Source organism: Nelumbo lutea, chromosome 5 (assembly GCF_056320005.1).
Source record: "Nelumbo lutea isolate HS-2025 chromosome 5, American lotus-T2T, whole genome shotgun sequence".
NCBI classification, from domain to species: domain Eukaryota; kingdom Viridiplantae; phylum Streptophyta; class Magnoliopsida; order Proteales; family Nelumbonaceae; genus Nelumbo; species Nelumbo lutea.
Genome location: NC_142688.1, coordinates 57,879,722 through 57,902,417, shown reverse-complemented (window position 1 = coordinate 57,902,417; position 22,696 = coordinate 57,879,722). Strand labels below are relative to the sequence as shown.

The following is a 22,696-nucleotide window of genomic DNA, read 5'->3' as shown; positions in this document are numbered from 1 at the left end:
CATCCGTATTGAGTTTACAAAAATTTTCTTTTAATTTGGTATCTGTTAACAAACTCACTCGTACTCTTAACTGTTGTATCTCATTCTTTCCTAATCATTGTCTGTTTCAGGATCTTATGACGAAGAGGATTATTGGTAAAGAACGAGAATCAGGAGGTCTGTACATTTTGGATACCCAGAAACCCCAGACGATTGCCTGTTCCAGTACTTTATCTCCTTTTGAAGCTCATTGTCGGTTGGGGCATCCATCTTTACCTTTGTTAAAGAAGTTATGTCCTCAGTTTCATGATGTATCTTCTTTAGATTGTGAGTCTTGTCAGTTTGCAAAACATCAACGTCTATCATCTGTTTCACGAGTTAATAGAAGGGCTAGTCATGCTTTTGAGTTAGTACATTCTGATGTTTGGGGACCTTGTCCTATTATGTCTAAGTTTGGATTTCAAAATTTTGTTACTTTGTGAATGATTTTTCTCGTATGACTTGGCTTTATTTAATGAAATCTCATTCTGATTTGCTTTCACATTTTAAAACCTTTTGTACTGAAATAAAAACCCAGTTTGATGTGTCTATACAAACATTGCAAAGTGATAATGCCAAAGAATATTTCTCTGATTCCTTCCAGACTTACATGGCTCAGAATGGAATTCTCCATCAATCATCTTGTGTTGATACTCCATCTCAAAATGGAGTGGCTGAGAGAAAAAATAGAAATCTTCTTGAAACTGCCAGGGCTCTTTTATTTCAAACACATGTTCCTAAACAGTTTTGGGCTGATGCTATTTCTACAGCGTGTTTTTTGATTAATCGCATGCCCCCCACTGTTCTAAATGATCAGATCCCTTATAAGATTTTGTTTCCTAATAAATATGTGTTTCCTATTGAACCCCATATCTTTGGATGTTCTTGTTTTGTTCGTGATGTTCATCCGCAGGTTTCCAAATTGAAACCCAAGTCATTAAAATGTGTCTTCCTGGGATACTCTCGTCTCCAAAAAGGGTACAGGTGTTTTTCTCCTCTCTTGAACAGGTATCTTGTGCCAGCTGATGTTACATTCCATGAACATCTTCCTTTCTTTACCGCTCCATCTACACCTGTGTGTCCACAAGAGGATGATGATCTACTAGTGTATCACGTCATCGGTCCAGACGCTAGTGTTGTTCCAATACCCCCACCACCACCTTCTCAACCAAAACTACCTATTACTCAAGTCTATTCTCGACGACCTAATCCTCCTGTGACAAGTCCGGCACCGGTCTCTTCTTCGTCATCGGATCCAATGCCCAGTGGTATTGATCTACCTATTGCTCTTCGGAAAGGTAAACGTCAGTATACTTATCCAATTTCCTCTTATGTTACCTATGATCGTTTGTCCTCTACTTCTTGTTCGTTTGTTGCCTCTTGATTCTGTAGGGATTCCCAAATCTGTTCACCAGGCCTTACCCCACCCTGGGTGGCATGATGCCATGCTTGAGGAAATGAATGCCTTGACTGAGAATGGTACTTGAGATCTGGTCGATTTACCTGCTGGTAAGAAAGCGGTTGGATGCAAGTGGGTATTTGCAGTAAAATTTAATTCTGATGGATAAGTGGCTTGCCTAAAGCCTCGCCCGGTGGCCAAAGGCTATGCACAGACATATGGAGTGGACTAATCTGATACTTTCTCCCCTGTGGCAAAATTGACTTCAGTTCGATTATTTATTTCTCTGGCAGCCATATATGATTGGCCACTTCACCAACTTGATATTAAAAATGCTGTCCTACATGGAGTTCTTCAGGAGGAGGTTTATATGGAGCAACCACCTGGGTTTGTTGCTTAGGGGGAGTCTGGGAAAGTTTGTCGTCTTCGAAAATCGCTGTATGGACTAAAACAGAGTCCTCGAGCTTGGTTTGGAAAATTCAGTCAGGCAGTAGAGAGTTTTGGGATGAGGAAGAGCAAATCTGACCATACTACTTTCTATAAGCAGTCTACATTTGGCATCATTCTACTTGTTGTATATGTAGATGATATTGTTATCACTGGGAGTGACATGAAGGGAATCTCATCCTTGAAATCCTTCTTGCAAAGCCAGTTCAATACTAAAGATTTGGGGCACCTAAAATACTTCTTGGGGATTGAGGTGGCAAGGAGTAAAAGAGGAATTTTCCTGGCTCAGAGGAAGTATGTTTTGGACCTGTTAACAAAAACTGGGAAACTAGGAGTGAAACCATGCAGTACTCCAATGCTTCCTAACCAGCAATTCACAAAGAATGGAGATGCTTTTGATGATTCTGAATGATATAGAAGATTAGTTGGAAAGTTGAACTATCTCACAGTGACTCGTCCTGACATTGCTTACTCAGTTAGTATTGTAAGTCAATTTATGTCCTCTCCTACAGTGCATCATTGGGTAGCCTTAGAACAAATCTTGTGTTACTTGAAAGGAGCTCCTGGACGGGGGATACTGTATCGGAATCATGGTCACAGTAATATTGAGTGTTTTTCTTATGCGGACTGGGCAAGTTCCTAGAATGATCGAAGGTCCACTATTGGCTATTGTGTTTTTGTTGGTGGTAATTAGGTTTCGTGGAAGAGTAAGAAGCAAAATGTGGTGTCATGATCAAGTGCAGAATCTGAGTATAGAGCAATGGCACAAGCTTTGTGTGAGATTATGTGGGTTTCTCAACTCTTAACTGAGGTCGGTCTTAAAGTCTCAGTTCCAACGAAGCTATGGTGCGATAATCAAGTTGCGATTCATATTGCTTTGAATCCAGTTTTTCATGAATGAACTAAACATATTGATATAGACTGTCATTTCGTTCGTGAGAAAATTCAACAAAACTTGATCTCTACAGCATATGTGAAGACTAGAAAGCAGTTAGAAGATATCTCTACAAAAGCTCTTAATGGAGCTCGGGTTTCTTATATTTGTAACTGTAAAGAAACTGCGCTGAATGGGCCCTAATAGCCTCTCATGTGATATCCTTTATTTTATCTTCTATTTTATGTTGATGGGCCTCACTTAATGGGCCCGTTATTTGTTCTTATTTTATTTTCTTTATGTAACTGCCAAGTTGACTGCCCACTTAAGGGTATACTTGTCATCATCAATTTTTTAGAGATTAATAAAAAATAGGGTTAGAAGAGAAGGGTGATTACTTCGACTTCTTCTCTTACCTCTTCTCTTCGCCATCTTCCTCTCTTATACAGTTATTCAAATATGTTCTGTTATGCTAATCACTAAATTTAATCTTGATATTAGAGGACTGATTCACATCTTGGTATGAGAGCGGGTTCAGTTCCTCTTTCTTCTTCTTCTTTGTTCCGGTACACTCTAAAATCAAGAGAGTGTACGGAGAGATAGGTTCTCTATAGTATAGAGAATCACTTGCCTATTTGGTAGAAGGGTTTGGAGAGTTTAGTTCTGGCCAGATTTTGCCAAGAAGTGATGTTGTTTTGCTACTGCCCAAAACCCTAGCCGACTAGAGATTTTCGAGTTACCAGGAAAGGTGAAGCTTGGGTGTGGCGCTCTGTGCTTGGAAGGTGTCTTGTGTCTTCTCTCACCCTCCCATCTGTTGGACGGAGCAAAACCCTAGTTTTTCAAGCACCCAAGTTCTTGTTTGACTTCAAGTAAGTTTACATAGTCAAAATTTTCTGTTCTTTGATTTTCGTTTGATTAATGGAGACATACGGAAGTGAGTGCAAGCAGGTGCCATCTTCTGGACCTACTCCAGTAGATTCCGTTTTGAAAGGTGTTACCACAATTAAGCTAGATGGGACGAACTATCTTGCTTGGGCACAGTCTATAAAAATTTATGTTTGTAGTAGAGGAAAACTCGAGTATCCACAGGCAACAAGGTGAAACCCGAAAAGACAAACCCTGAATTTGAAAACTGGATGCAAGAAAGCTATATTGTTATAGGATGGTAAGTCAACTCTATGCAACCTCATATAAGCCAGCACTATCTCTAGATGTCTTCGGCTAAGGAGATATGGGACAGTGTAACTAAGACCTCTTCACAAAAACTGAATGTAGCCAGAACATACAAATTGAAAAGTAATGTGAAGAACCTGAGACAGAGGGAGAAGAATATGGCAATCTACTACTCTATACTAAAGTCCCTATGGCAGGAAATTGATGTTATGGAGACAGTGGTATGGGAGAGTAAAAAGGATGCTGAAATGTATAGAAAGCTAGTGGAGAGAAAAAGGATGTTTGAGTTTCTCACAGGACTCAACCTTGAGCTTGATATTATCAAACAGAACATTTTGGCCAGGGATGAGTTACTCTTTCACAGACATATGCCATGATAAGTATTGAGGAGAGTAGGCGGCAGGTGCAGTTGCAGAGTCCATCTACAGAACATTTTGCATATGCGGGAATGAAACCTAAGGGCCCTACTGAGAAAAGAGAGAAGTTGTGTGAATATTGCAAGAAACCACAGCATACAAAGGACACCTGCTGCAATCTCCATCCTAAACTTCTTCCTGATAGGTTTAAGAACAATAATAACCCTAAGAAGGGAAGTCAAATGGGAAAATCCAAGACTGCTAATGCTGCTAAAGTGCCTGAGGGTAGAAGTAAGGAAAGCGAAGAATAATCAACTACTTAGCAGTTGGCTGCAATGAAGCTGGATTTTGAGAAGTATTGGAGGCTCCTAAATCACCTGAAAGCTACGGTTTCTTCAACTCACCCTTCCAACAGTACATCATCTTCATCAGCTTTTGCTCACTCAGGTACTCGTGCTTCTGTGAATCATGCTTCAGCTTCAGGTAATCATAAAATCCCTTGGATTATTGATTCCGGTGCATCAGACCATATGACCAGCCTATCTAACCTATTTTGCTCATATCACCTTCTCTCTGGGAAAGAGAAAATATCCCTTGCCGATGGGTCCCTTGCCCCCATCTCTGGTAAAGGTGATATAAAGACCTCTGACACCCTGTTCTTATCTTCTGTTCTTCATGTCCCTAACCTTAACACAAACCTCTTATCTGTTAGTAGCTTAACAAAGTCTATGAATTGCAGCATAACTCTCTTTCCCACTCGTTGTATTTTTCAAGACCTGCAGTCTTAGAGGATGATTGGGAGTGGCCATGAGGCAAACGGAATATACTTGTTGGACACACCAAATCAAGCTTCGGGACCACCTCATGGAGTTGCCTTAGAGTCGGTCGTGTCGAAGTCTGTTAACAAAATTTTATTATGTCATTTTCGAACCACACTTGTCCTTTTCTACTTTGAGTCATCTGTTCCCAAATATGTTTAAAGAAGTGTCTTTATCGAATCTTCATTGTGAACCATGTGAACTGGCAAAGCATTGTAGACATTCCTATTCAATTACCAATAAAAGATCATTTTCTCCTTTCCATATTGTTCACTCTAATGTGTGGGGGCCATATCACATGCCAACCATGGGGGGTTACAAATACTTTATCCTTTTTATTGACGATTATTCACGTTACACTTGGATTTATCTCATGAAATCCAGGGATGAAGTACCAGCTATTGTGAAAAATTTTCATGAACTCATCCTCACCCAGTTTAATGCCCGTATCAAAATATTCCGCTCTAACAATGCTAAGGAGTATGTTGAGAGAACCCTCTCCACCTATCTTGAAACTTTTGAGGTTATTCATTGTAGAGAACACTGATGTGGGCCCCACATCAGTGGTCCCCACTGTGCTCGTAGGACAGCATGTGTAGTTATTTGTTTCAGTTATAGTAGTGTCAATTTGAGTCAGTTTGTTAATTCAGTTGTTATTTATTTCAGTTTTTATTTACTTTATTTATCATGTAAGTACTAAGGGCAGATGTGTCCTTTCCATTATGTACTGAACATAACCTATAAATAATAAGAGAGTGGCGGCGGCAGATCTGCTAGAATCTGTCCCTCCTTTCAACCCCTTGTGTTCTCCTGTTTCTCTTCTATTCCTTCTCCTTTCTCTCACTTTTCTTCTGTTTTGTAAAGCTAAAACCTATTAAGATTCAAGACTTATTACAGTCTTGATCTTCTACATTCATCAAAGTTCTTGTTCCTACACTCCACAACAAAACGGGGTGGCAGAAAGAAAGAACAGCCATGTGGTTGAGGTTGCCAGATCCCTCTTATTTGCATCCCATGTTCCTATAAAGTTTGGGGGAGATGTTCTTAGTGCTACCTTTCTGATCAACCGTATGCCCTCCCGAGTCCTTGGCATTAAAACCCCTTTTAGTCTTCTCTTCCTGGATGAGGATCTCTTTTCTCTTCCTCTCTGTGTGTTTGGGTGTACTTGCTATGTGCACATTCCTAGTCACCAAAGGCACAAGTTTGAACCTAAGGCTCATAAGTGCGTGTTTCTGGGATATGCTTCCACATAGAAGGGTCATTGCTGTTTTGATCCAGTCCGTGGCACCCGCTTTGTATCTCGGGATGTCACTTTTGCAGAGTTTACTCCCTTCTTTAGTATTCCTCCTGAGGGGGAGAAATCTGATGAGTACTTTGCTATGTCTCCAACTGTTCCTCTTCCCATTCCTTGTGAGTCCGATCATGGGGTGTCCACCTCTTCCACTGGACCTACCCCTGATGTCCCTGCTCCCCCTCCTATTTCTGCTCCTACTCTCCAAAAGTGGTACCAAAGGCAGAGATTCAAACATGTGCAAGTTGTTTCCACTCCTTCAGAAGAGCATCTTTCCACTCCCATCATTCCTAAGGAAATAGGTCAGCCCTCTACTGACCCATCTCTAACTGTTCCAGACCTTGACCTTCCTATTGCTCTTCGCAAGGGCAAGCGGAAGTGTACAACCCATTGTATCTCCAAACACTTATGTTACAGCCTTCTCTCCCCTTCCTACTACTCTTTTCTTGCCTCTGTTTCTTCCCATGTGATACCGAGGTCTATACCGGAAGCTTTATCTCAAGCTGAATGGAGGGATGCTATGATGACCGAACTTGATGCACTGCATAAGAATCATACCTGGGATATTGTGGACTTGCCGGAAGGGAAGGAACCAGTGGGTTGTAAATGGGTGTTTACTATTAAATATCACTCTGATGGTTCTGTTGAGAGGTTTAAGGCTCGATTGGTTGCTAAAGATTACACCCAAATGTATGGCATTGACTATCTAGAGACATTTGCTCTTGTAGCTAAGATGACTTCAGTCAGGGTTTTACTTTCTCTAGCAGCTACTTTTGACTGGCCCCTACACCAGTTTGATGTTAAGATTGCCTTCTTGAATAGAGAACTACATGAAGAGGTCTATATGTCTACATCCAGGAGTGTATGGGAAAGAAATGAAAGGCAAGGTGTGTAAACTACACAAATCCCTTTACGGTCTCAAACAATCACCTCGGGCTTGGTTTGAGAGATTTCGGGCTGCTCGTCTCCTTTGGCTACATTCAAACACAATCTTATCATACACAGTTCTTGAAGAGAAATGACTCTCCGGTGACCTTCTTGATTGTTTATGTTGATGATATTGTGGTCACGGGTAATGACATTGAAGAGGCCAATAAACTAAAAGCATTTCTCAACTCTGAATTTGAAATTAAAGATTTGGGAGATCTTCGGCTTTTCTTAGGCATTGAAGTTGCTCGATCTAAGGATGGTATATTCATATCTCAGCGCAAATATGTCCTTGATCTTCTTGCTGAAATTGGTAAACTTGGAGCTAAACCCATCTCCACTCCCATTGATCCTAATCATAAGCTTTCTGCCACAGATGGTGCACCTTTGTCTAATAAGGGAGTGTTTCAGAGACTGTTTGGGAAGTTGTTATACCTTTGCATGACTCGGCCAGATATTTCCTGTGCAGTAAGTGTTCTCAGTCAGTTTATGCATTCTCTTAGAGATACTCATCTAGCTGCTGCAGAAAGGGTTCTATGTTACTTGAAAGGTACTCCAGGGAAAGGTATTCTATTTTCTAAGCATGGTCACATGAAGCTGGAAGCCTTTACTGATGCAGATTGGGCAAGATGTATTGATGAAAGAAGGTCCACCTCTGGTTATTGTGCTCTGGTTGTTGGGAATATTGTGTCTTGGAGGAGTAAGAAACAGTCAGTAGTTGCTAGATCCTCAGCTGAAGCAGAATACAGGGCAATGGCTCATGATGTGTCAGAATTACTATGGCTACGATCCCTTCTAGAGGAATTGGGGGTGGACTACGAGAAACCAATGATGCTCTATTGTGACAACCAAGCTGCTATCAACATTGCACATAATCCTGTTCAGCATGACAGAACTAAGCACATTGAGGTTGATAGGCATTTCATAAGGGAAAGAGTCTCTTCAGGAGAAGTTTGTTTACCATTTATCACATCAGAAGAGCAATTGGCTGATATCTTAACCAAGGGAGTTCCCAGGGGGAAATTGACACACTATATAAGCAAGATGGGCATGATTGACATTTATGCTCAGATTGAGGGGGAGTGTAAAGAGACTGAGCCGAATGGGCCCTAACAGCCTCTCATGTGATATCCTTTATTTTATCTTCTATTTTATGTTGATGGGCCTCACTTAATGGGCATGATTGACATCTATGCTCCATCTTGAGGGGAAGTGTTACGAAATTATAGGCTGTAAATATGTAGTATTAGCCCAATTAGGAATAGCTTGATTATGGGAATTATTCTTTCTTTGATTTTCTTCCTTTTTTGTATCTGCAAGGCTGTATGATTTTCTTCCTTTTCTAGTATCTACAAGGCTGTATATATATATGTACTATTTTCTCAATTGAAAGACATCAATTTCTTCCATTTCTTGTTCTATCACAATGATCAAAAAAAGATAACACTTTTCAGATGTCGTTTTCAGAGGTAGGTGGTGTTTGAGATTACGATCTATTTCTAACACCTTAAAACAATAAAAGATATCTGAACTGGTAAGACCTAGTCTCATGTCTTACCAGAATAAGATGCATTTCAGATGTGATGAAATGACATTAATGCCCTCATCACTGTCATCTATTTTAATAATAATAATAATAATAATAATAATAATAATAATAATGATAATAAGAATAAGAATAGTAGTAATAGTAATAATAATAATAATAATAATACATTTCTTTAAATTGATGTATTAAATATCATTTCATAATATTAAAAATGTTTAATAATAATAAATATTTATTATTAATTAAATATTATTAGTACTGTTATTATTTACATAAATAATAGCATTTACCAACTTATTCAATATTATTATTATTACTAAATAATGTTATTCAGTAAATAACAATAATTATTTATTATTTAAATAATATTGTATTCAAAATATTATTTGATAATAACAATACATATTATTATGGAATATTTAAATCATATTATTAAATACTATAATACTAATATTTACTGCAATAAAACTATTAACTATTATAATTTGTTATTTTATAATAATAAAAAACATTATTTAGTAATAAATATTATTCTGAAAAAATATTTAATAATTTTTAATATTATTAAATATTTATTATTAACCAAATAATATATTATTATTACTTATTCATGTAAATAATAACAATTATTAATAAAAATTATTTAATAATATTATTAATAAATAATGTTATTTAGTAAATAACAATAATATTTATTTCATAAATAATAATTATTATTTAAATAAATATTATATTAAAAATATTATTTAATAATAACTACAAATATTATTATGAAATATCTAAGTCATATTATTAAATACTATAATACTAATATTTAATGTAATAAAATTATTAACTACTATAAAATGTTATTTTATAATATTAAAAAATACTATTTAATAATAAAAATTATTATGAAATATTATTATTATTAAATAATAAATAATACTATTTTTTATTTGAATTAAAATAGAACTTAGTCATAATATTGGTTTAATAAAATTATTAATAATAATAATAATATTGATTATTAATCAGTATTGTTATAAATATTGATTATTAAGTAATAAATATTATTATTTCCTTATTTATAGAAATAATAATATTAGTAATAATATTTATTTAACAATAGTAGTAATATTATTATTATTTAGTAAAAATAAATAAACATTACTTATTAAATAATCATTATTATAAAATAATAAATAATATTGTTTTATTAAAATAAGTAATAATATTTAATAATATGTTTAATAATAATAATAATAATTAAAATATTTTTGTTTATTATTAGTAAATAACAATAAACAATGTTTTAAAAGGCGTGGGAGGCATACGCCTAGAGGTGTGCCTCCAAGCAAGGCATCCCACAAAACGCCTTGAGACGTATGCCAAGGGCACTAAAACCCTGAGGCATACGCCCCAAGTGCAAGAGGAGTGTGCCTCGTATGCTTTTTTCATGAGGCGTGCTAAAGGAATATGCCTCATGCACATCTCCCTCCCCTATTTTATGTCTCTTCATTTACTCCTTTCCCCCCATCCTCAGCCTCCACATGTCCCCCATCCATCACCCTTTCCTCCCCCCCCCCCAATGTTTCCATTTTCCGCATCATAACCAAGAACCAAGTTATACTTAAGAGAGAAAGCCAAGTTGTAAGCATACTAGCTTAGGTCTCTCAATTTACAAAATGGGTGTCTTCGTTGCACCATTGTCTCTTGAAACCACCAAATAACACTACAAATAACATAACAACAAGTCACCTTCACCAATTCTGCCTTCGATTGTCACAATTATCCTACTGCAGGGTTTCTAAGAATTCTCATCCCCTTGACTACATGTATACAAGTATGTAACTTTTGTTTGAAACCCTATTCAGCCATTTCTCATCATCATCCACATCCATTAACACACTTTTCAAAAAAACTGGAGTCTAATGCTTCAAAGTTTTCTCTTGGTTTCTGATATAAAAGTCATAGATTTATTGTTCAAAAACTAACCAAGTATGTCTTTGATCTGTCCTGTGCAAGCTTAGGATAAGGCCACTTCCATCTTCAAGATCTTCAATAATATTGTTCAAACTAGAATTAATTGATGTTATGGTTATCATGCCCGAGTTACTAGAAAACATAAGAGAAGATATGCAAAAGTTAAGTCTAAATTCCACAAACAGTACATGCAGGCAAATAGGTTTCAGGTTTTTCTGTATGCTTAAGGGATGTGTATCTTTTTTATGGTCTTTTTTTCAATCAACAACAAGAAAGCTTTTCTAAACAATGAAAGGAGAAAGAGATAAAGATGAAAAGAGCCTCTGAGAGAATGTATATCATGTGCAGCCTCTTCCCTTGGGGAAGGGTGACCTTTTACAGATTTTTTGTTCAGGGTCCTTTTCTCCTATCATATATCCCCCCCCCCCCTCTTCTGTCTCTTTAACATATTTCCTTGAACGTAAACAAAGAAAAAACTAAACAATAGATTTAGAGACTCACCAGATTGAATGTCCTTTTCAAGCACTTGTGGTGTAACAAAGAAAACTCGCTTAGTTTTCCAAAAACATGATCTTCTTGAAGGGCTCATCAGACCTGTCATGTCAATTGTCCATTCCTGCAATCAGTTTGATCCCAATATTCTCAAAACATGTAAAAGAGAGGCAAGATAATCTTTCCTCTGATTAACTTGAATCCTTAAGAAATCTAAATCTAGTCAGGAAAAATATGCTTACTTGAGGTATTCCCACAATATTGTGGCATGCTTCAATTTGTTGCAAGACTAGAGGTCGTGACGGAGCAGTAAAAACTATTTTTCCTGTCATGATAATTCCAAGCATAGATTCCAATGTTTCATGAGTCCATATTTATAAATAGATCCCACCCAATGTAATAAGAAATAAAAATGCTATCTAAATAATGAACAAATTAGCAATCACCATTCATGGTTTAAAATGCTTACATATTTCCATTTACAGAAGTACCAAAATAAATATCAAAACACCTTCAAAATCTTAAGATAAGTGATATGATGATATCCAACTGACATAGGACAAGTATGTATCTGTGGTATAGAGTTCAATTTAGGTTTCCAATGAACTAAAGATCCATTTGACAACAGCTAAGTGGCTGAATTGAATGACAGATCAACCCAACTTCAGCTTCAGCCATCAAGGAGCTAACAATCTCCTGAATAACTCAATTATTTGCTAAAAGTCAAAGCAATGAACAACTTAGTTCAACCACTTTAGCCATTATCAAATTGCCCCTAAGCCTATTACAGTGATTTGATTGGGGTTACAAGGATATCTGACTTTTTGGGTCAAATCGATGAGAATTACAAATACTTCCTAGTGTTGTGAAGAAAAAATAGAAAACTCAAGATCTGAGCTAAAAATGGAATTTTTTATGAAGGTTTAAAATGACAATATTTCAGAAGCAACCAAGTTTGGTAGAGTGAAATTTCAAAGGTTTATACCAACAAACACTTGTAGAAAGAACTAATATAAAGGAATTCAGAGCCTCGGAGGTGGTTTGGTACAAAAAGACAAAGGAAAACTTCAAGTTCAAGGAAAATTATAGGTTTGTTAATTATCCAAAAGAAAAAGAATCTAGGTTTGTAAGAAATGATAAAAGGATTATCAACCCTCTAATGAAGTCATCTTACGGAGTTTTTTCTAAGTCTTTGATAGCTGATAAATGCTGAAATCAAAGAACTTGGGCAAAAAATCAAGACAGAGAAAGATAGAGAACCCATAATTGCAGTCATAGAATCACTCTACAATTTAAGGGAATCACTCATCACCATAGAAGCAATAAGTAAAATTTCATCAAGAATTCATTAGCCATATTGCTACTCAAAACACATATAAATGGACTCTAGAGTTGGCCACCATACTCCTGCAAAATATAAAAGAAAGGAAAATTACAACTTTGTCATTGACTGCCTTTAACTTCAAAGGCAATTCAACTATGACTAGGCCAGACTCTGTAGAGTGACCAGATACCCTTACCATCCAAGAAGTACATAAAAATTCAGAAAAGCCCACGAGAGTGAATAGTGGGTGTTTGAAAGTCTCCACTTGGTACAAAAAATGCCAAACATCAGGTCCATATCTAGTCCACCCCTCCTAAGACCCCTGTCAGCAAAATATGATTTGCGGCAAATTAAGAAAGATATGATTTGCTGCAAATTTAGAAAGATTTGATTGATTACAGATTTGAATAAATTTAGGAAAGATTAGATTTGAATAAAATTAGGAAAGTCATATCCTAGGATTAAGGGAAAGATTTAATCAATCCCTAATTGAGAGAGATCCTAGGAGTTTGTCTCTCCTATCTTTTTCTATTTAAGTTGTATGCTCAACATGTTTTTTTCAACACATTATCAATACAGAAGTATTTCTTATTCTCTCCCTCTTCATTTCTTCTTCTCCTCCTCTTTATTTTTCCACATGGTATCAGAGCTTTAGGGTCCGATCATGAATTTTAAGGCGATGGTTGGCTCTGGTTCAGCCTCTTCAGATGCTACCAATGATGTGACATCTTCAGAGGGAGGTATTCAGTCAATGGCCATCTCTCTTTCTGAGAATTCTCTTCAAATTACCATTCACAAATTGAATGGAAAGAATTTTCTTGAGTGGTCTCAATCCGTGCGGTTGGTGATCGACGGCAAGGGGAAACTCAGCTATTTGAATGGCGAAGTGAAACCGCCAACCACTGATGATCTAAAGTACAGGCAGTGGCGTTCTGAAAATTCAATAGTTACCACCTGGTTGATCAACTCTATGGATCCTGTGATTGGAAAACCATTCATGTTCCTGCCAACTGCTCGTGATGTGTGGGAAGTTGTTAGGGAAACCTATTCAGATCTAGACAATCATTCACAATTGTTCGAACTGAATACCCGAATGTGGAAGATGCAACAAGGTAAGCGTTAAGTAACTGCTTATTATAATGAGATGATGGTTGTTTGGCAAGAGCTGGATCTATTTGAAGAAGAAGAATGGGAAAGTTCGAGTGACAGTGCTCGATACAAAAAGAAGACAGAAAGAGGACGAGTCTTTGTCTTCTTGGCTAGTTTGAATAAAGAACTCGATGAGGGTCGGGGACGTATCTTAGGGCGAAAGCCCTTGCCTACTATAAGAGAAGTTTTTTCAGAAGTGCGTAGAGAAGAAGCACGGTAGCAAGTGATGTTGAAGAACGTTAATGAAACAAAAACTGAGAATGAAGGGTCCGCTCTTGTGGCCCGAGGTGCAGACGTAGACAGAGATAAACGAGGAGGAAAGCAAAGGCCTTGGTGTGATCATTGTAAAAAGCCATGGCATACTCGGGAAACCTACTGGAAGCTACACGGGAAACCACCAAGTTGGAAGAAAAAAATCAAACAGTGACAACAAGTCAGGGGGAGATGTCCGCGCGCTTCAAGTAAGCAATTCGGATCCAGGGCAGCAATCATCCTCAGAGTCTCTTCCTTTCACAAAGGAACAAATAGAGCACTTATATAAAATGTTTCAATCTCAACGTTAAGAAATTCTAACCCATCCTGCTCTCTAGCCCAGTCAGGTAATTTTTTCACTACAGCCATTGCTTGTACCAAATCTAATGGTTCCTGGATATTAGATTCAGACGCCATTGATCATATGACCGGCACTTCACAATTCTTCAATTCATATACACCCTGTGCAGGGAATCAAAAGGTTAAAATTGCAGATGGTTCCTTTGCTACTGTTGTTGGGAAAGGAACTGTGTCAATTACTCCTTCTCTAAACCTTAAAGATGTTCTACATTATCCTAACCTATCATACAATCTCATATTTGTCAGCAAACTAACCCTTGATCATAATTGTCGAGTTAATTTTTGGTCTTCTTGTTGTGAATTTCAGGATTTAACCTCGGGGAAGATGATTAGGGGTGCTAAACTGGATGGTGGTCTCTACCTCTTTAATAAAAGATCAACCTTTGGAAGGCAAGACCAACAGGCTTGTTTCAATTCTATCTCTGTTTCTAGTGACAGTGAAGTTTTGTTATGGCATTATCGATTAGGACATCCTAGCTTTCAATATTTAAAGCATCTATTTCCCAAGTTATTCATGAATAAAAATCATTCATGTTTTAAGTGTGAATCTTGTGAATTAGCAAAACATCATCGTGTTGTTTTTCCGTCCCAACCATATAAAAAATCAAAACCATTTACCATGATTCACAATGATGTTTGGGGTCCTTCTAGAGTAACAACTCTTTCTGGAAAGCGTTGGTTCATTACTTTTATTGATGATCATACTAGGATCACTTGGGTTTTCCTTTTAAAAGAGAAATCAGATGCTGAAACTGTGTTTAAAACTTTCTATAACATAGTTCAAACACAATTTCAGACTCATATTACAATTTTTCGAAGTGATAATGGAAAGGAATTTTCTAACAATGTGTTAGGGAATTTTTTTGCTGAGAAAGGAATTGTACACCAAAGTTCGTGTAATAATAGACCTCAACAAAATGGGGTGGCTGAAAGGAAAAACAAACATCTCCTTGAAGTTGTTAGAGCCCTAAGTTTTCAAACTAAGGTTCCTAAGTATCTTTGGGGAGAAGTTGTTTTAACAGCCACTTATTTGATTAACAGACAGCCTACACGAATTTTGGACACCCATACAAGTTTTCACTGATTGTTTTCCAAATTCTCGGCTAGTAACAAACATTCCCTTAAAAATTTTTGGAAGTGTGGCTTTTGTTCATAACCATGATCCTAAACGGTCAAAACTTGAACCAAAAGCACATAAATGTATTTTTGTAGGCTATCCCACTAATCAAAGAGGTTACGAATGCTTTGATCCAGTTTTGAAAATGATGTTTGTGACTATGGATGTCACATTCTTTGAAGGAACCTCATACTACAGACACTCCCATCTTCAGGGGGAGAGCAATACTAGTGAAGATGGTCTTTTAGATGGTTCTGATTTAATGTTTGAATTTGTCCATAATGATGTTCCTCACAACCAGTCACCGAAAGAAAGTGAGGCAGAAAATACAAAAGTAGTGGAAACAAATGAATTAAATATTGAAAATGAGCAGCCTTCGGTGATGCCATCTCAAAATGAAAAAGCTGAAACAACATAGATGCGTGCGAAACAGTATAAAGGCCTTGTATATTCAAGGGAACATCTAGCACTGAAAAGGAGAGGCACTATTCCGCAGCATCAACAAGAATCTGATCTGAGGGTGGATCATGAAATTCATGATAATTCTCCAAAAATACCTAAAAATATTCCTCCAGGTAATTCTAATTCTTCCAGTCAGCTTGATCTTCCCATTGCTCTTAGGAAAGGTGTTAGGTCTTGTACAAAACATCCCCTGTCAAATTTTGTATCTTACAAAAATATTTCACCTTCAGATTGTACCTTTATTTCACAAGTGTCTAATGTATCCATTCCTAACAGTATCCAAGAGGCTCTAAATGTTCCTGAGTGAAAAGAAGTTGTTTTTGAGGAGATGAGAGCTTTGGAAAAGAATGCTACTTGGGAGAAAGTGGATCTTTCGGAAGGAAAGACAGTTGTTGGTTGTAAATGGGTGTTCACTCTGAAGTACAACTCAGATGGATCCTTGGAGAGATACAAGGCTCGCCTAGTAGCTAAAGGCTTTACTCAGACATATGGAGTGGACTACTCTGAGACCTTTTCTCCAGTGGCGAAACTAAATACCGTTCGAGTACTCTTATTTGTTGTAGCTAATCTTGACTGACCACTGAATCAGTTGGATGTGAAGAATGCCTTCTTGAATGGAGACTTGGAAGAATAAGTATATATGGAGCCTCCACCTGGTTTCACTAAGAAGTTTGGAACTAAGGTATGCAAGCTAAAAAAGTCTCTATATGGACTTAAACAGTCTCCCAGAGCCTGGTTTGAAAGATTCACAAGGTTCGTTAAAAGTCAAGGATATAGTCAAGGACAATCTGATCATACTCTTTTCACAAAAAGATCCACCAAAGAAAAGGTATCGGTTATGATTGTCTATGTTGATGACATAATCTTGACTGGAGATGATATTGAAGAGATGAGCAGACTAAAGCAGAGCTTAGCCAAGGAATTCAAGATTAAAGACTTAGGCCAGCTAAGGTACTTTTTTGGAATGGATGTGGCTAGATCAAAGAAGGGCATTGTGGTTTCGCAACGAAAATATATTCTAGACCTCTTGAAAGAAACTGGAATGAGTGGATGCAAACCTTCAGATACTCTGATAGAAGTTAAGGCAATGCTCGGAGAAGTTAAAGATAGGGTTCCAGTAGATGCAAGTAGATACCAAAGGCTGGTAGGAAGATTGATTTACTTGTCACATACACGTCCCGACATTGCCTTCACTGTAAGCGTGGTGAGTCAATTTATGCACTCCCCGTACGAAGAACATCTTGAAGCTGTGTATCGAATTCTTAAGTATCTAAAAGGCACACTAGGAAAAGAACTCTTCTTCAAGAAAAATGAGAAGAGAGGGATTGAGATGTATACAGATGCGGATTGGGCAGGCTCGATCACTGATAAAAGGTCAACTTCGGGGTACTGCACAGTTCTTTGGGGCAATTTCGTTACTTGGAGAAGCAAGAAGCAAAGTGTAGTTGCTAGAAGTAGTGCTGAGGCTGAATTCAGATCAATAGCTCAAGGAATGTGTGAGGTTCTTTAGCTAAAAAGGGTGCTAGCAAATCTTAAGATACCAGTGATTTTTCCTATGAAACTGTATTGTGATAACAAGGCAGCTATCAGAATTGCTCATAATCCGGTTCTACATGACAGGACTAAACATGTTGAGGTTGACAGACACTTTATAAGGGAGAAACTTGAAGAAGGAATAATTTGCACTCTGTTTGTACCACCCACACAGCAAGTTGCAGATGTTTTGACTAAGGGCTTGTTGAGACAGCCATTTGAACTTCAAGTTAGCAAGTTGGGCATGATAGATATCTTTGCACCAACTTGAGGGGGAGTGTTGGCAAGATATGATTTGCGGAAAATTAAGAAAGATATGATTTCCGCAAATTTAGAAAATTTGATTGATTACAGATTTGATTTGATTGATTACAGATTTGAATAAATTTAGGAAAGATCCATGTTTGGGTGGTACAAACGTGGGTAGATCCATGTTTTGAGAGAGATCCTAGGAATTTGTCTCTCCTATCTTTTTCTATTTAAGTTGTATGCTCAACATGTTTTTTTCAACACATTATCAGTACAGAAGTATTTCTTCTTCTCTCCCTCTTCATTTCTTCTTCTCTTCCTCTTTATTTTACCACAACCCCAAATAGCCAGGACCAACATTGGATAATGGTCCTGGAGTCACAGTTGACAACAATCTATAAATCAGCAATTTCCTATCTTATGTTACAATTATTTACTAGTTTCAAAATTGTACATTATTTACTGATTCCTCACAAGAAAGCTACAGAAAGAAGCACTACTGCATTACATTAACCATCACAGACACAAACTCAAAAGAGTCAATTACAAAAGTCAAGAGTTAGGCCCTTAGTTCCCTCAGATGCCATTTCAAGAAAGAAATAGTTGCTTCATCCGTCTTATGGAAAATCGGAGAAGGAAGCCTTGATAGGGAAAAATGCACATAAAGGGGTGTTCCTGTTGATTAAAAATGTTTAAGTTAAATGCCATTTCTTTAAATAGGGAGCCATATTAGATCATCTCTGGTTTAGCCATAGCTGTTGTATGGGATGCATAAACGCATAGATTTCTTGCCCAACTCCCCTAACCAGATTACTGCATTATTTAACTCCAATGAAACTAACAATTAGGTTCTCCAGTATAACATACATATTTTTTGTGAGAAACTTTGACATATAATCACATCACATATACCCAAGGAAATTAAATGATGACAGGAGAGACTATCGGGATGTAAAAGAAACTAATCTACGAGAAATTTCATACCAAAAGATAACACTAAAGAGTCCTAAGGTAAGCATTATAATTCAGAGATTAGATGTACAAACTGATCAGTTTTCTTGAAAAAGTGTCCAATGATCTTTACGTTTGCCTTTTAACCCATTCATTTCAAGGTACAAAGCCTTATGTAATAATAAAAGTTCTGATTTACCTTCGGGAAACCATCTGAAGTAGTTATACATTACAACAGCAGCAATGAGAGTTTTCCCAAGTCCTGTTGGTAATGCTACCAGTGTGTTGGAAAAAAGAGATGTCTTAGTAATTGAGAGCTGGTAATCACGTAGAGGGACATTAACTGCCAAAAGAAAAAGAAGAATAAGACAAAGATTTATCCTTAGAGTTGTAGAAACTCTGACCAACAAATCCCAATAAAAATAACATTGCCCAGAAGGTCAACTTATCAGCTCGTGAATTTAAAATCAAAATGTACATACTTCAATCATGAGAAATTGCAAAAGCCCATTTGACACAGATTAATAAAAGCACATTCAGTAACTGTAATGAAGGGAGGAGGCATCTTAAACCTGGGTAGATCCATGTTTTAGCTGCCTCAAGATCAATGCTAACATCGCAGACTGTATCATCAACGCCAATGTTCTCATCAACCCTGCGGCTAATAGATCGATTCTCGAAAACAAACTTTCCATCAACCTTCCCCACAAACCTATCTAGAATGGATTGCCGGGCACCCCCGGGTTTTTTGGATTTCCGATGGATAGCGTCGGTCCCTTCTCGGACAGGATGGGCAGAATCCTCGGGGAGGGAAGTCGAGGTGGCTGCGCCTTGGCAAGCAACATCTATCTCTTTAACGGCTGCCTCCCAATCGAAAGGCTGCAAAAAAGTAGCAAATGCAAAATGGGTTTTCCTACAGAAGAAGAAAATTTTGTAATCCAGTACTTTTCTTCAAATGCACATGCCGGAAAATTGAAACAATTGGAGAGAGAGAGAGAGAGAGAGAGAGATGGGAAAGATTATCCAAACGGACATCGTCATTGTCATCGTCAGGGATGGATGACGCCATATAGAATTAGCAATTGCAACAGATTTGAAGAACGATTCAGAAACTAGCTGATTAGCTACTATTTGACTCTTGCAGGGGAAATTTGGCGGCAAAGCTTGGAAGCCCTTGCGATTTTTACTCTCTGCTCCAAATGGAGGAAATTTGAAACGGACTGTGACTCCAATTAGATACGGTGCAACTTGAGCGGACCCATCCTGACTCCGACCCGATCCAACGGAATTGTTGGATACAAATTTTGCCTCAAGGCTTAGGGCCTGTTCTCCTGAGACATAACTTTCTTTTGAAAGATAAAGGTATTATATTAGAGAGCTGAAACATTTATATCCCAACAGATAGTCATACATCGCAAAGAAAAAGTTGAGAATGCGATTTAGCCATTTGCGACACCATGTCGGCAGGAACATTATAAGTTCGATTTACAAAATAAAACTTCACATTTGAAAGGTTCATAACTAAGTTTTTGGTCTTTAACAAAAGCCAAGGGCAGATCACTTGTCTTCTGTAAGGCTTGAACTATCTGTTGTGCATCAGAACATATAAAGATATCTTCACAATTCCAATTTTAGATTTCTGTTAAGGCCTTCATAATAGCAAAAAGTTCAGCTTGATCAATAGAAGTAATAGTGGAAGTTCAACCTCCTGTAATTTTTAAACAGGATAAATTCCTTGATATATGATAATGCCAAAACTGTATAAAGAGTCAGATATTTTCCCTGCATCAATAAAGATAATTAAATCGATAGATTGGTAGACAGGAAGCAAACAATTTTGAGTAGTGGAATGCACATCAAAACCATGAGAATCATTATGAGGCATAGAGATATGCTGGATTGTTTGATTTATTATATTAATGATAGTTTGGGGAACTTATTGTCTATTTTTTAAACATTTCTCATTTCGGTATACCAAATATAATAACATGCACTAGCAATCCACCCTAAATTTTGTAAAAATAATTGATTGTTTGCAATCAAAAGGTTATTTATATACAAGACACCCATGAGCCTTGAAATATCTATACTACTTTAAAAGGCATGAATGGCCTCAATAATATTTATAGAATTTTATAAGGACAAAATTGACCCCTTTATATTTAAATTTATTGATAAAAAATGAGGGCAAATAGGACAATTGGTTATTGATATTAAATAAGTTGAAAAGAGTTAATTTAAAGATATTCAATGCATTCAATTATCTCTCATTAAATCCAACATTTAAACTATTAACTTGCATTCATGTTGATTGAATCATATATTTAAGCCATTTTTGTTTCTTCTTATCATTAAGTACTATTAATTAAATCCATACTTAATAAATTAATAATACTAATAATATAAAAGCTTATACTTTTAAAATCTACCTAGCAAAATTAGTGTTTTCATCTAGGTGGTGGTATGAAATTACGTCATCTTGGGTTAAATGGGCTAATCCATGTTGCCACGATTAAATAATAAAATTAAAAATATATATAATGAAAAAAAATAGAAATTAAAAAATTGGAAACATTTTTAACATACATATTAAACAATAATAAGTATAATAAATAAGAAATGTTTTTATTAATGATGGAAATGGAATGCAAAAATTAAAACTAATTGGAAATAAAAATATTTTCCTATTATTTCTAATTAAATCCTATATTTAAGATATATTTTTTCATCATTCAATTCTTGTAATTAAATTTACAATATTAATTTTAATAATATAAAATAAATATTTTGAAAAGTAATTTGAAAACAAAATCATTATTCTTTCCCGATGGTGGGTAATCAATTCAACCATTTGGGGTCAAATGGATTAATAAATAATGTCATAATTAAATAATAAAATAAATAACTATGAAATGCAAGAAATATTTTTACTAATGATGAAAATGGAATGCCAATTTCAAAATCTACCTAGAAATGAAATGATGTCATAGTCGAATAATGAAATTTTTAATAGTAAAAAATACAAAGAATCACAAATAAAAAAAAAAGATAGAGAAAATTTTGGGCACATATCTAATGTTATATATGTATAAAAAATAAAATATTGGGTACATCTCTAATATTGTGCATTCATTATATTGAACAAAAATAAGTTTTATACATAAGAAATAATTTTATCAATGATGGAAATGTAATACAAAATTTAATGTTAACCTAGAAATGAAACAATTTTTATTTTTAGAAGGTGGGTTAGTGGTTTAAGTCAAATGATAACATAGACAAAAAGAGTGTGATAAGTAAAAAATATTTTATCTAATGTGAATGAGATTATAATTTAAAGGGAAAATTATAGTTAAAGTTAGTTGTACATTTAAAATTAGTTTGCAAGTTAATCCAGAAACCAACAAAACTCAAACAACTAACTCTATATTTCATATTATAAAATCCCACACCATGTTATCGGAGGCGTATGTGGATATTTCCAACATAGGGCTCTTAGTCCATGTTGGACACAACAAAAAACCTATACCAAATATAGGTTTTAAGTTTCTCTCTCACTCTCTCTATCTCTCGATTTCCCTCCCTTCTCTCACTTGTACAGTCATCTCTTGATCTCTCGCTCCCTTTGTCTCTCCCACTCTCTTAGCTTTGATTTGGAGTCAATTCAAAACATCTCTCTCCCTCTCTCATTCTTCTCCCACTTGGTCAATATCTCTTTATTAGACATGTTCATGGGTCGGGCTCAGGCCAGGCTTTCACTTGTCATTAAAGGAAATATGCTAGGCCCGAGCCCAAGCCCAAGCTTGGCCCGACCAACGGGCCTATAACTTGGGCCCGAGCCCGGCCCTGATAAAAAGCTCGAAGCTCGAGCCCAAGCCCGAAGCCCGACCTAATAAAGAAAAAACAAATTTCCCTATTCAAATTAGAATAAAAAATTCAAATAGTTTTTTTTCCTATTTAAATGAACAATGGGCCTACAAGATGGGTTTT

General features: G+C 36.3%; 1 protein-coding gene across 3 annotated transcripts in view; it reads right to left on the bottom strand.

The window, feature by feature from the left end:
* FANCM (DEAD/DEAH box RNA helicase family protein) overlaps positions 1–20,039 on the bottom strand; it is a 98,564-nt gene extending 78,525 nt beyond the window's left edge. Inside the window, exons 1-5 of one of the 3 annotated variants that reach the window (XM_088943022.1) lie at positions 19,740–20,039; positions 19,279–19,585; positions 18,906–19,049; positions 11,552–11,634; positions 11,319–11,433 (exon numbers count right to left, since the gene is read on the bottom strand). In XM_088943022.1, the coding sequence (XP_088799148.1) occupies positions 11,319–11,433; positions 11,552–11,634; positions 18,906–19,049; positions 19,279–19,585; positions 19,740–19,775 (685 nt within the window). In that variant the 5' untranslated portion in view covers positions 19,776–20,039. Of the gene's footprint in view, positions 1–11,318; positions 11,434–11,551; positions 11,635–18,905; positions 19,050–19,278; positions 19,586–19,739 lie in introns of those variants that run through there. The other 2 variants (XM_088943021.1, XM_088943023.1) reach the window with 2 other exon arrangements.
* Between the last annotated feature and the right edge of the window lie 2,657 nt (positions 20,040–22,696).